At 39.7% G+C, this 14818-nt stretch overlaps 1 protein-coding gene across 5 annotated transcripts; it reads left to right on the top strand.

Moving 5' to 3' along the window:
- The first annotated feature begins 622 nt into the window (after positions 1-622).
- Positions 623-12834, top strand: MORF4L2 (mortality factor 4 like 2). 5 transcript variants are annotated; one of them, XM_061409279.1, is made up of 5 exons: positions 623-730; positions 3491-3576; positions 4230-4298; positions 9806-9905; positions 11286-12834. In XM_061409279.1, exon 5 carries the CDS (start codon positions 11310-11312, stop codon positions 12171-12173), a length of 864 nt encoding a protein of 287 aa, XP_061265263.1. In that variant the 5' UTR covers positions 623-730; positions 3491-3576; positions 4230-4298; positions 9806-9905; positions 11286-11309; the 3' UTR covers positions 12174-12834. The 5 variants fall into 5 exon arrangements, with proteins under 5 accessions (XP_061265263.1, XP_061265265.1, XP_061265262.1 ...); XM_061409278.1 differs by lacking the exon at positions 623-730 and adding an exon at positions 1973-2082; XM_061409282.1 differs by lacking the exon at positions 623-730 and adding an exon at positions 1989-2096.
- The last annotated feature ends 1984 nt before the right edge of the window (positions 12835-14818 follow it).

Genomic DNA, 14818 nt, shown 5'->3' with positions numbered 1-14818 from the left:
GAATCGGGCTTAAAATTAGGCCTCTAATTAGGCCTCTAAACTCCAAAAACATAATAAAGTTTAACAGTACTACTACAGAAGACAGGGTGAAAACACACATATCTAATCATACTTTCAAAAGTAAAAGAAGATCAGTTTTCAATTCCAGGGTCCAAGTCCAGTAAAGACAAATGTCTGTACTGACTAGACAACCACATGTGTTTCCCCTGCAGCAGGGCAGGGGTCGTGGTAAGGTGGTAAAGCAGGGCAGGTGGCAGCATTTGAAAAGATCCTAACCCCACAGAAAGGGTTAGAATCTTCGTATCTTCATCGGCATCAGTGCTTGGGGTCATTCATCAATTCTAACTGTCTCACCCCAAAAAAAGGCAAGAAGAAAGAGATGGGAGGGGGGAATTTTTTTTAAGGAGGAAAGAAGAAAGGAGGTAAACATTTGAATAGAGCCCTACCTGGTAGGGCTATTAAGAAGTTAATTTGATTTTTTTTCGAGAAATGAAAGATATATATGATCTTTATAGATTGGAAAGCTCAGCAATTCAGGGGAAAAAAAAAAAAAAAAAGGATGGGGGAATCCCATAATTCCAGGGACCAAACAGCCAATCCTTTGCTGGAATTTGGCGGCATCTAGTGGCGAACTCAAAAGGTATAAACCTCACACGGAGAACTTTCTGGAAAATTAAAGTAAGTGCATACTTGCGTTAAGAGCACTCTGCCTGGAAATCAGAACAAGCAGGTAAGAGAGCCTCAGCCCCCACAGAAATTCGGAGTCCCTAGTGGAGGGGAAGTCTGTCGTGTACAGATATTCTCAGCAAAAAATTGTTTGTGCCAGAATTGGACGCAACTTGGGGGTGGAGGAGGGACGGGGGAAGGAGCAGGGGTTGGGGGAAGACGGCTATTAGAGACCAGCAAAGCTGCTTTTTGGAACTGCTAATAAGCCAGTGGGGGATTTGGTTGTTAACCGCTGCTGGGCTACGGCTTAGAACGGGATTTTTGATTCGGAGATAGACATGGGAAGAAAGTGTATTTTTAAGGTTTAAAATCAAATCGATAGGGGAGACCGAAGTATTTCTAGCGAAAACCCTTTATCTCAGTGATGGTCGCCAGGACTTAATTGCTTAATTTTCCTTTTCGTAAGAATAATTTTCAAACATAAAGAAAGTAGAAAAAAGATCCGTAGAGAACGCGCGCGCGCGCACGCGCGCACACACGCGCACGCACGCACACACGCGCACGCACCCGCCCTAGAACACCAGCCCCGACGCTAGGGGCGCACGCCTGCGCACACCAGCCACCTCCAGCGCCACGAGGCCTGGCGTTCGCGCACACGCCAACGCCAAGGCCACGCGGGCTCGCTTGCGCACAGGAGCCCTGACACCGCGCGCCTGCAGTACCCGCCACCCCCAGCTCGCACACACATCAAAACCCCCAGTCAACCTTTATTTTTTTTTTCCTCCAGGAGTTGCGCAAGGGGTTCGGGGGCGTGGCCGCAGATTTGACCTAGCGCTTCCCCACTCGCGGGGACCTTAGCTCATTTCCGCCCATCCTGTTTCCGTAGGCCACGTAGACACTTCCTTTCCCAGTTTGGGGGGGGGAACCCACAATGCCTCCCTGCAGGAAAAAAAAAAAAGAAAGAAACCTCTGGGCAGGGGAACTCTGGGTCGTGAAAGTGGGCCACGTGAACACTCTGCCCTATAGACTTATGACCCAACCGCTGTCGCGCTTTTGGAGGGCGGGCTAAAAACCTAAGAGGGCGAACGTCATTGGTCAGAGCCCTCACTAAAGGACAAAGGTGATTGGTTTCCTTCAAGCCTTAACGGTGAAGAAGCAGGTTGCTAGCACCCGCCTTTACTGCGGCGGAGTGTCATTGCTGACGTGGTGAGCTTCATCCAATCATTTGGTTATAGAACATTCTAAAACTTAGATGAGACGATTGTGATTGGCTGTAGGGCATAAGCCCGCCTCCAGGGTGACGTGTCTGCCTATGGATATCAGTTGCCAGAGAAACCTGGCTTTACTATGGCGGTTGGAGAGTCGGCAGTGAACACACGTCGTCGTCTGTCGGAAAGAACTGGATCCTCGTTTCAGGTTTCGGGGTGGGGGTGGGAAGAAAGGGTTGACGATTTCCTCTTATCGTCGTGTATACAGACAAGATTAATTAATGGCTTTACAATCGGGCAGAACTAGATTCGAATTCCTAATCGCCAACGCCCAGCTTGGGCTGGCTGTTCTTTCTGTGTCTCGGTTTCCATGTTTGTAAAATGGTGATAATAATAGTATCTGCCTCAGAGACTTGTGCCTTAGAGGCGTATGCTGTATATTAGAGCGTATAATATACGACTGCTAGGTAATGTAATACGTATAATAACTTAATACGCAGCGTGGCTCCGGAAGATGTTAGCTATTACTGTGGAGAGAAAAACCCGCGTAATAGAGTGAGAAAAAACGTAAAATTTTGTAAAGTCGTTCCTTACAGTGCTTTTCCTATCACCTCCTTCCGTAAAAGAAATTCGAGATACAAAAGAGACGTATCAGTCTTTACCAGTGAAATAATTTATTTGGCAGTTACCTCAAAATAGCGGGGATTGGAATTTTCCGTATTGAAAAGTTAAAAAAAAAAAAAAAAAGCGGGGGTGGGGAGAAACGGAGAACGAGGAATGAGAGCTAGCTGGAGATGAACCACATGAGATGAGTAGGCCTTGTTTGAATCCTGATTCGGGGAACCAACTATAAAAAAAAATACTTAAAAGATGCATCAGGAGATTTTAAAGACGGATTCGATATTTGATTTTTCTTAAGGAATTAATGACGACGTTTTAGACGTTATAATGATATTGTGGTTATGTTTTCAAATTGCCTGTAGCTTATAGAAATATACGAAAATACGAATTAAACAATAAAAGCATTCAGACTGGCTTCAAAATACTTTGATGTCTAGGATTTGCTTCAGAATTAGCTCACCGGTAAGGGGAAGTGGCGAGGGGCATAGATAAAACAAAATTGGCACTAAATCGTTTAAGCTGAGTGATGAGCTTATGGGATTCCTTGTATTGTTCTGTCTTCTTGGTATATGTTTGAATTTTTCCATAATAAAATACAGAAAGTCAGCTATTCTGTGCTCTTGAGAAAAACAAGAGTGGGGGGGGCGGCGAGCAGTGGGTGGGGTTACAGATAAAACAAGATGGCCTTCAGTTGGTAATTGTTGAAGCTAGATGATAGATTCGCAAAGGTTTATATTATTCCCCTACATTTTTATCCATTTGAAATTATCCTTAATAAAACTTAGAAAAAAGCAAAAACAAATTATCAGAAATCATGATAAATGTACAATAAGGTAAATTTGAAAATGTAGCCACAAGAAAGGGGAAAAAAACTTGTACGTTTTTTATCAGCTTTGGTGTCCTTTGTGTATGTTAAAATGCATTGATGGAAAACAAAACGTTCATCTCATATCTTTATCTTACGTCCTTTGCTGTCCCCTTGTTTGACCTTCTAGACTACCATCAGAAAAACTAAGTTTGCTGTGTAGTGAGGATCAGATCTGATCCTGATTGCAGAACAGCCCTCGTTACAGAATCTTGGGTAAGTGCCTCCCTTCTCCTGGCCTTAGTTCTCAAACAAGATAATTCCACATAACCTTCATAACTGTCTAGGAATATTTTGAGGATTAATAAGGGCCTGTCGAGGAAAGCACTCTACATTCTAAGAATGGAAGGATGGAGCTAAGTCCATCTGTGCTTTCAGTATAGAAAGTGCCTAAACATCAGTGGGCCCTGTAATCTTACATTCCTTGGTGAAGGATACTCTCTAATTGATCCCCTATAGTTAGAGCCATGCATCTATATATTTTTTTAAGTTTGTGGCATTCCATATGCAGCATAATTTAGTGGTCAAGAGCAAATACTGACTTCCTGAATTTAAATCCTGGTTCTGCCACTTACTGTAGGATCCTGGGCAGAATACTTATTCACTTTGTCTCTAAAGTTCCTCATCTGTAAAATAAAGATAATAATGGTTCCTATTTCATTGGATTATTGAGGAAATTACATGTAAATTGGCACATATAAGTAGTTGATTTAATTAATCATTGTGACTATTAGTTCCTCTGGTACATGCTGTTTTACACACTTGTGCATATGCACACATGCACACACGTACTAATCAAAGCAATAGATACCTTTTTGGAGTTGTTAATAATAATAATAATACTGTTGGTTTCTCTCCTGATTTTCCAGAAGCAGCGGTTACTACTAGAACTGAATTCTGAAATTATAACTTCTGACTTATCCTAACACTCTAGAAAGGTATTGAGTATGTTGATCATATTTATTTATAAGGGAATTTCTAGGAACTGTAATTTTTAACTAGCAAATCAAAACCATATTCAGTCTGCTAACAGGTTTTATATTCCTCTTTGTCTCAGACTCAAAAAATAAAATGTTAAACATAAATGTTCCAATATCAGAATTGATATAAATGTAACTGATACGGTGTATATGCATTTAAAGATATATTCCAACAAACCATTGGATTTGTTCACATTCATTTCTGACACAGTCATACACAAAAATGTCAGTAAATGGAGTCTGTATTCCTGAATAGCTCATCATTTGCGTAAGGAGATGAAAGAAGGTTTTTCAGTCTCTTGACAGCTTTATTTTCCCATGGAGTCACTATATTTTCCTTTCTACTTTTTTTTTTCCCTTCTGAAAGCTAAGTTCCAGAGGAGGGCACACTGCCCTAGCGGGAAAGATGCAATAGATTGGAAGGGGGAGGGCACAGAACCCCTTTATGGGAGGCTATTTGGAGAATGATTAAAGGTGAAAGAGAGGTGGACTGTTAGGCCAGTAGCAGCCCAGAGAAGGCAAGGGTCAAGGTAACGTGAAGGAGCCTCAAGGAGGAAAAGGACCTTGACCTGGGTCTCTGAGGATGGACAGAATCCATAAGGGGAGAAGGAAACCAGTTCAAATCATATGCATACAAAGTATATAATATACAGTGCTTAAGTCCAGCTGTAAGTTAGAACCATGAATAAGAATAGATCAGAAAATTAATAAGGATTTTAAATATGCATATTTTAGTGTAAATCTTTAGTCACTTAATTGATATGTGAATCAGTCTCATAATATAAAAAGCTAAAATATTACAGAGTAGGCCCAGGTTTCCTTTCCTCACGCCCCCATTTCTCTTACTCTCCCCAGAGTTAACCAGTATATTATCAGTTCTATTTCCTTCTAGATCTCTAAATTATGTACCTGTTGAAAATGTATATGGATATATATATATATACACTATTCTTTGGTGTTTTCTTTTACATAAATATGCTATCATAGATATTGTTTTACAACCTGCCTTGGATGTCTTCATGTCCATTATAGAGTTGTTTGATTCCATTCATAGTGGCAATCCTTTAACTAGTATGATAGTCTATATAAAGGGTAAGCCATGTTTTGTTTTGCCAAATCACTATTGATAGTCCTCCAGGTTGACTCCAGTGGTTTTCTGTTTCATTTATACTGCACCAAACATCCTTCGATCCCCTTTACAAGTGTTAATTCCAGGGCAATATTTATGTCTTTAAATTATGATGATTAAACCAGTGTTGATACTGGTGGGAGAAGAGACATCATTATGACAGACTAGATGACCTAGAAACAGTGATACCTTTAAAAATGGAATAATCAAAAATCATTGTAAACTAAGTACCTTTAAAGATCCATATAATTTAGAATGTTATAAATCAAATCAGTGGGGAAAGGATAGGCTCTATTAGAAAAAATTAGGCATAATATTTGGAAGAAACTATAAAATACTGAGAGAGAATACAGGAAGTCATTTAGAATATTGATTTGGGAGCATTTTCCCCAGGCATGACATGCCAAAGTTCACAAAGGGAAAAGTTGACATATTTGTGTTTTTATACACACACAGTGACCCACTTAGAAGAATAAAGACAGTTTGGAAAAAATGTTTGTAACACACAAAAGAACCTAGTGTTTAATTATTAGAAGTCAATAAAAGGCAAAACAACATAGTAGAAATGGGAACAACATATATAAGAGATGGATACGTACAAATATCTGAACATATGCTCAATATCACACATTCAAATAAAAATATCTTCCTACATATTAGATTTCCCCCCTCTTTTTTTCCCCCAAAAGATGTTTATCTAGTGTTGCTGAAGTTGTGGGTGAATGAGCTTAACATTTTTGCTGGGAGTACAAATTAAAACATTGCTTCACAAATTAAATTTACCTCTTAAGTCGTCAAAGCTGTAAATAAGCAAATCCTTTGAGCAGTTTAGAATGCCTTTCTGAATACTTGCCTAATACATCTGTACACTGATATCTGTTAACAACATTTCTGTAATAATGAAGTGTTGGAAACAGCTTAAATGTTCATTTATATAGGACTGGTTAAATTATACTATGTGGAGATTGTAGAATGATGTGGATGTTAAAAAGAATGAGCTAAGTATGTGGCCATAGATGCCTGTGATAAAGTGAGAAAACGTGAGGGGCAATATGTGTTTCACCTTTGTCAAGACAAAGTAAATCCATGATACATAATCACAATAAATACATAACAGACACATTTAGTTTTAAAAGTAGGTTTCTGTGTGAATGTGTACATAAAAAGATTTGAAGACATATTCTGAGATCGGGGAGGGGAGGTGGTAAGAGGATGCCTATATCTATATATTTTGGTGTTTATAATTATGTAATAGTTTTATGATTATGTAAAGGAACTATTACTCAAATGCTACCACAGAATTACTTGGAAATATAGATTTTCAGTTCACAACTTAAATAGTTTTTGGGTGGGTTGAGGAATTAATATATTAAAAAGTCCATTAAAATGTCATCAATTTTTAAGCTTAATGGCAAAACCACATATTTCATCATATACATCTTTTAAAATTTCATCAGACACTATAAACTGGGGGAAATATTTGCCCAGATATGACAATTGATAAGCAGCTATAAAAAACTCTTTTAAGAACCAACTCAAAATGAATAGAGGACATGTGAAATATAACTGGCCAGGAAACAACATTTTTTTAAAATACCGAGACAACTAATAAAAGAAATACAAGCACCTATTTTCCTTATCGGGTTACAGTGCAGACCAGAGTTGTGAGTTTGAAAATTGGTACAACTTGTGAGGGAAGTAATTTGGCAGCATATTACATTTTAACCTACTAAATCCACATCTGGGGGCAAAAAAATCTTTTAATTACAGGATAAATTGAGTGGGACGATCACTTTCCAGAAAGGGTGGTTAAGTAAAGTATGCCCGTTTGGTTTCATCTCATACAGTTCTCAAGATGTATGCATATTCCAACCTTACTAACATGGGGAAATGATCCATCAAAATAGTAAGGTTTTAAATATCTAAGATTTGATACCAAGATGAGGTTACCTTCAAGTATTTACACAGAAATGGAAGATGGAAAACTAAGGCAAACATATGAATGTGTTTTCTCTGGCATACCCTAGAAGTGACATGTAGGGAACAAGTGGGAAAATATTTGATGACCTTCATTCTTAATTTGTGCTTCCATTTTCCCCATGTGTTGAATCACCTTCTCACTGATTCACTAATGTATATCCAGAAGGGACCTAAGTGCTGCTGCAGAAAGTTGAGAGATAAACATATTACACAAAGCTTATGGCAGGTGGAGATAAGTGGTTTAGTTGCATAAGCAGGACAGGTGAAACAAGTAAATACTAAGTTGTGGAGTACTGATAGCTCATATGGTATCAGAGATGGGGCTAGAGTAGTTAGGAAATTTAATGGGACTTTTCCTGGTAGTTAGATGAGGTAGATGAAGGGGGAGGAAGCATGATGCAAGTAACAAGTAGGTACACCAAGCCAGTAAACAAAATTAAACTCAGAAACTGGCAGATTCAGTTTAAAACAGCTCAAAGAAATGTGTAGTGCTAACGTTTTTAATGAGGAATATCCACAGCACGTATGTCACCAAGTGATTGAGTGATGTAAACTTCTAGCAAGGGAGGTGCAAAGTGCAGTGACCCTAATAATAAGTGTGTTACAAGTAGGAGACAGACATCAAAAGGATGGTTTTTCCTCCCTTTGATATCTGGCTTCTGACTCCAGGTAGTAATAGTTGCTTGATCTGTGGGATACTCAGATGAAAATAAAGGTACTGAGACCATTCTAAGAAAGGCTGCTTCCTTAGCTTTATTCAGTCTGAGCACAAACCTGGGTATTTTCCTGTCCAATGTCAGACGTTTCATTCAACTTTGGACTTGATATGAATAATAGAATTTGTAAAGAATGATGAAATTAACCCACTTAATGAAAACCATGTAGAAATCCTTATGGTTTTCTTTGCATAAATAAATGTAATCAATGCCAAGAATATACAGGAGGTTCAGCAGTCATTCTTAGGTTCCTCAGTAAGGAATTGCTGATGACCAGTGTGACGTCCAAAAGACTTCTCTGCAGGCTTGCTCCACTTCTGTGTTTTACAGTCTGCTTGGCACTGGGCCATCTTCGTTTTTTTAGTTGGTATTTTAACTGTCCCCTTGTTTGTGGAAGCTCTGCCTATTATTCCTCAGGTAGGTTTTCTGGATATCACCTCTATTACTTAACTAAACTCTGATATCCTCACGTACTGTGTTCCCTCTGTCCCAGTTACAGTAAAATTTTTGTAAGAAACATTTTGTAAGCTTAGTAGCTTACGATGTAATACCATGAAACACTAACCACGTCTGATCCTTAACAGGATGTGTCTATATATCCCTCTCAGCCAGAAGGTTCTGATTCCTACAGGGTCAGTGTCTGTATTCACAAATTTTGATGCTGAGGAGCACCTTTGCTCGGATTTCTGCTGAGAGCTTTGTGTCCTGTCAGAGGAAATCATATGCTTAGTGATAGCACCCAGGCCTCTTGCCAATAACTGACTCCCCTGATGCAGGGCTCTAGTTTTCTAGTACTACTTATCTCATTTCCCCTTCAGGGATTCCCTTAAACCTGCTCACATAATCTCAGGGGGCCTAGCAATTGGCAAAAGGGCTTTTTCTGTGGGTTAAAATTGTGATTACCAGAGAAACCTGGTTTCAGGCTTGTCCACCATCATGTCTCGTTCTTTCCCAGAGGGTACCCTGGTTTTAATAGTCTGGTATTTATTCATCTAGATATTTTCTGATGTATACGCATCAGTTTAAAACACGGAAGTTGGACCTCACTGTTCATAAGAACTCTCTAAAACGTGCTTATTTCTCCACTTAGGCTATCTCTGGGATCCTGTTGTACACATTATACATTATGCAACTTGCCTATTTATCTAATAGTGTATAATTGAACATCATCCCACATCAGTACATGAATCTGCTTATTTCATTTGAATGTTCTTCCGTGGTGTGCATACATCATACTTTCTATTGCCATTTCCTTATTGAAGAATATTTAGGTATTTCCGGTTCTTCAGTATTTCAAACACCACTGCAGTGAACATCCTTGTGTCCTTATTCACATATGCGGATACTCTTGCAAGGTACTGTGTTGGCTGTTCAGCCACATCGTATTTATGAAATTCTTACCTAGGGGTAATTTGCCACACTCCATAGATGAAAGAGGCCAAGAAAGCTTAACATACCTTGCCCAGAGCCTCACAACCCGTAAATGACAGCCTAACTGAAGTAGAAGTATGTCTAACAGCAAAACCCATGTGTTTTCTCTGATATCACAATTGTAAACCACATGTTTTAAAGTTAGATTATTTTTTCTTTTTCCTGGATTTCACAAAAGGTCATTGTTGATGCCTGCTTTCCCTTTCTAGGTTGTGTGTCTCACCTCATCTCCACGACCATCCCAGAAGATCTATAAAATTCCATCTGGGAAAACACTAGGAGTTCTTGGCAGGGAAAGAAAAGGATTGCGTAAGTTAAAGGACTTGTTTAATCTGTCATTCCGTAAGAATCCCAGAAAACTGTTGTTTTCATCTTTATCTCACTAACCCTCTCTGCTGCACTTTACAGTGTAAATCATCTTTTTCGTTCTTGAAATTCTCAACTTTTTTGGATTCCAAAATAACATTGTCCTAATTCTCCTATGGCTGCTTGGACCATTTTTGCTCTTGGTTTGTTTTTTTTTTTTTGTAGTCTTTCTCTCCACTCATCCCTTAAATATAATTCTTTCTTAGGTTTGTCCAGAATTCTAGACCTGTTCAGTTCTTCCTCTATCCTCCATGAACTATTTCTATTCCTATCTATATGATGATTACACTCAGGTCTCCATTTCTGCTTCTGACCTCTCACCTAAGCATTAAAGTCACATGTTTAACTGCATACCTCACACTTCCTAGGTCTATACCAAACTTCTTTCCTCTCCAGTCTGTTTCCTCCTCTTCTAGATGCAGTCTTATTTGGTGATAATACTATGACCTAATCACCCATTCTCAAAACCCTGGCAGTCATCACTGACTTCATCCCTCACCAATTTATCACCTCCAACAAGCTATCACTGAAAGTAGCATTAGGTACCATTTCTTGTTTGCTCCAAAAATATCCTGTGTTTATATAACTATCACTATACTAACCTTGTTGTTTCATAATTGTCACTTTAGATATTCGAATCCCTAGTACCTGGCATAATACCTGTTCCAAAGTACATAAGTAGTAATATATGAAGAGTAACTTGAATGAATGAATGAACTTGTTTCCTATTTTATTACTAATTCCAAACTAACCATTAAAAATTAGTGCTTTTACTAATTCATTAATTACCCAGACCTAAAATTGTAGGGTCTCCTTTGACTCCTCTCTCTCCTTCATTTACCAAGTTCTCTATTCACTTTCTCTTGACTCTGTCATCAGCCTAGTTCAGGCCTACCTGGACTTACACAAAAACCTTTGCTGGTATGCATTTTGCTTCCAGGCAGCTAAATTAATCTTTCTTGTTTCTTTTGTCTTGTCATTTTTACTGTTCAGAAATCCTGAATTTCACCTCCACTGCCTTTTGTAGTTTAATTCATTCTTTCTCTGAAATTATATTCCTGTCTTTTGAGTGAAATCAAAAAACTAATTTATGGGCAGGTCTGATGAGTGATTGGGTAGGCTGAGAGTAGTGGGTGAGGGGTAGTGAGGATCAAAGAGCAAGCAAAGAGGTCACTAACAATTAATTGGTTGGCCCTGAAACAGGATTTGAAATCCAGATTCCAAGAGAGTAGTGTGTGTTGTGCTTTAATAGGCCTTTAGGAAGCACACTGTGTTCAAGGTCTCCATAGAAAACAATCAAATAAAATGTTTTATATATTACAGTGGTTGGAATAAAAACAGGGTTGAATGAGTTCCAGAAAGCAGGGTTCTCAAACCCGTGGACACCAATCTGCCGAAGAAGACAATTTCAAAAAACCAACTAGAAGCAATATGCAAAGAAGTAAAATGAGAGGGTCCTCTGGAAAGAAGACAGCTGGTCCCCAGCAGAAGAATCTGGAAGCAGCACTCCCAGGGAGATGGGGGGGTCGCTCTGCTGAGAACCCCCCATCAGGGTCGGTGAGGAAGACCAGAAGGAACAAACAGAAGACCCCTGGGAATGGAGATGGTGGCAGCACCAGCGAAGCACCCCAGCCACCTCGGAAGAAAAGGGCCCGGGCAGACCCCACAGTTGAAAGTGAGGATGCTTTCAAGAATAGAATGGAAGTTAAGGTGAAGATTCCTGAAGAATTAAAACCATGGCTTGTTGAGGACTGGGACTTAGTCACCAGGCAGAAGCAACTTTTCCAACTCCCAGCCAAGAAAAACGTGGATACTATTTTGGAAGAATACGCCAACTGCAAAAGATCGCAAGGCAATGTTGACAACAAGGAGTATGCAGTTAATGAGGTGGTGGGAGGGATAAAAGAGTATTTCAACGTGATGTTGGGCACCCAGCTGCTCTACAAATTTGAGAGGCCCCAGTATGCTGAAATTCTCTTGGCTCACCCTGATGCGCCGATGTCCCAGGTTTATGGGGCACCACACCTCCTGAGATTATTTGTAAGAATTGGGGCAATGTTGGCATACACGCCCCTTGATGAGAAGAGCCTTGCATTATTGTTGGGCTATTTGCATGATTTCCTGAAATACCTGGCAAAAAATGCTGCGTCCCTGTTCACTGCCAGCGATTATAAAGTGGCTTCTGCTGAGTACCACCGCAAAGCCCTGTGAGGGTCTACTGACCACTCGCTGTTATGTCTGGTATCTGTAAACGCTCTTTTTGTTCTTAGTCTTTTTTCTTGTATAATTGATACTCTTTAAAATTGTTAATGTATAACAGGGCTTATGTTTCAGTTTTCTGTTTTCTCCTAAACAGAAAATAAAAGGAGTGTAAGCTCCTTTTCTCATTTCAAAGTTGCTACCAGTGTATGCAGTAATTAGACAAAGAAGAAACATTCAGTAGAACATTTTATTGCCTAGTTGACAACATTGCTTGAATGCTGGTGGTTCTATCCCTTTGACACTACACAATTTTCTAATATGTGTTAATGCTACGTGAAAAATGCCCTGATTCCTAGTGCCAAAGGTTCAACTTAATGTATATACCCGAAAACCCATGCAATTGTGCTTTTTTTTTTTTTATGGTGCTTGAAGTAAAACAGCCCATCCTCTGCAAGTCCATCTATGTTGTTCCTTAGGCATTCATTCTATCTTTGCTCAAGTTGTTGAAGGATGGTGGTTTGTTTCATGGTTTTTGTATTTGAGTCTAATGCACGTTCTAACATGATAGAGGCAATGCATTATTGTGTAGCCATGGTTTTCCGGAGAAGTTGATATTTTAGGAATCGTATTTCAGATCTTAAATAAAATTTGTTTCTAAATTTCAAAGCAAGCAATTTGCAGTGTGTCTTTAATGTTATTAAGCCTGAGAAGTCAGCAGGCTCAGGAAAGATCTAGGTGGTACTAAAGGAGAGAGTTCCGACTCCTAATGAAAGAATTCCTTTTATTGTTGGGTGTAGCAGCTTGGGAGTGCACCCTGCCAAGTCAGCTCCCCTTCTCTCCCCTCTGTGTGGCTGCTCAGGGTGGGATTGCTTTCTACTGATGCTTCTAAGAGCCACTTTTGTTCCTGAGGCCCCTTGTCTCTGAGTTGGGCTAGTATAATAGGATATTTAATGGGTACTGCAACACTCCTTTAAAATTAGGGAGAGTTTTGCTGTTTCCCACCAGAGGAAGCATGGGCAGCCACCTCCAGTATTAGACATACTTGTAGATTTGGGACCAAGGATGGCAGCTTTTCCAGCTCCAGCATTGATGCCATGTTCCCAATGCTTTAATAATCCCTTGGACATAAGATTGGGAATCCTAGAGTTAGTAAGTCTATGGAGAAGACGGACTGTGTTGGACACCTATGATGATAAATCCATCTTCTGTGAAAATCCCCTAGTCAAACGAAGTTTAGCTTCACAACACTGTTACTTCTTTAGTGAAAAAAGTATTTTATGGTTACCACAGAAACTTTAGAAAATACACTAAGAACAAACAGAATAAGAATCACATATAATCCTGGGTCTGTCTGGGTCTGAAGAGGAAATAAATGGGACCCAAAATGGATGATTTGAGGAGTTTAATAGAGAATTTTCCCCAAGTTGTCAGTCGAGGAGTCACCCACAGACTGGGTAACTTAAAAATTCTAATCTCTTAAAAGGAGGCCAGTAGTAGTATACTAGGGCTCACCTTAATCTCATTTTAACTTAGTTAACCTCTATAAAGACTATGTCTCCAAACAGCCACATTATGAGATAACTGTGTGGGGGTTGGGTCTGAAGTGATGGTAGGAATTTAACATGAGTTTGGAGGTAACTCAATTCAGTCTGTAACATGGTGTTACTACCTCTAGACAAGAGTAGGAGAGGAGAGAACAGGGTGAGGAGAGGGAGGAGGGAGTGAGGAAGACTGGAATAGGAGCTGGGGAGGAGTGAGAGTTGGGGTGAGAAGAAGGAGCAGGGGGAGGGGAAGGAGGAATTACTGGAATGGAGTGGAATATTCAAGATGCAGTTAGCTCACAGAAACCTTGAGGAAGACCGAATCCAGGAAGGACTGGGGTGAAGTACCTGACCTCATTCTTCCCTCCGTTTTATCTACTGCTGGATATTTCCCTTTGGCCACATTGGAAATCAAAGGGCAAAGATGACATTTGATATATCTGTATTGGTAAGCTTGGGGGATACAGCAGGGAAGAAAAATAGATTGGTGGGGGAAGGCAGATGAGATTTCTAGCACACACATACCTAAAACTAACCATCATTCATACTATGCCATATATTAAAATTATGTTCTCTTTGGGACCTAGGGCCTTAGCCAACTAGAGGAGTTCTTAACAAGGACTTTTATCCATTTAACAGGAAGCCTAGTATACAAGTAAACACATCATCTCTGTAGTATAAGAATAGTTGCTTAGTTTATTATTTATAATAGTGTTCAGTTGCTCAGTCGTGTCCTACTCTGAACCCATGGACTATAGCCCACCAGGCTCCTCTGTCCATGTGATTTTCCAGGCAAGCATACTGGGGTGGGTAGCCATTTCCTTAGCTCACATGCCTGACCATGTTAGAAATATCACATTGCCTCTAAATGAACATAAATATGACCCTGAGATCCAACCATAGCATGTTGGTGGGATATCTACGAAAGTTATTATTGAGGATTCCCCATCTCCATTGGTTGTACAAATATCCTATGGTCTTATCTAGCACCAAAGCCTGAGGAGATCCCTACCGACATCAGATGACTCTTCACACTAGTTGGGGATGAGGTGCACTTTTACCAAATTGGCCCAGTGTCTTCAGATCCTTTGTCCCTGCTGGTTCCATCAACCC

This window comes from Bos javanicus, chromosome X (assembly GCF_032452875.1).
Source record: "Bos javanicus breed banteng chromosome X, ARS-OSU_banteng_1.0, whole genome shotgun sequence".
NCBI lineage: Eukaryota > Metazoa > Chordata > Mammalia > Artiodactyla > Bovidae > Bos > Bos javanicus.
The sequence above is the reverse complement of the archived record's forward strand: the minus strand, read 5'-3'. Positions and strand labels throughout refer to the sequence as shown.

Excerpts from the sequence above, each read along its gene's own strand:
- MORF4L2 (XM_061409281.1), top strand. The coding sequence starts at position 11,310 with ATGAGTTCCAGAAAGCAGGGTTCTCAAACCCGTGGACACCAATCTGCC.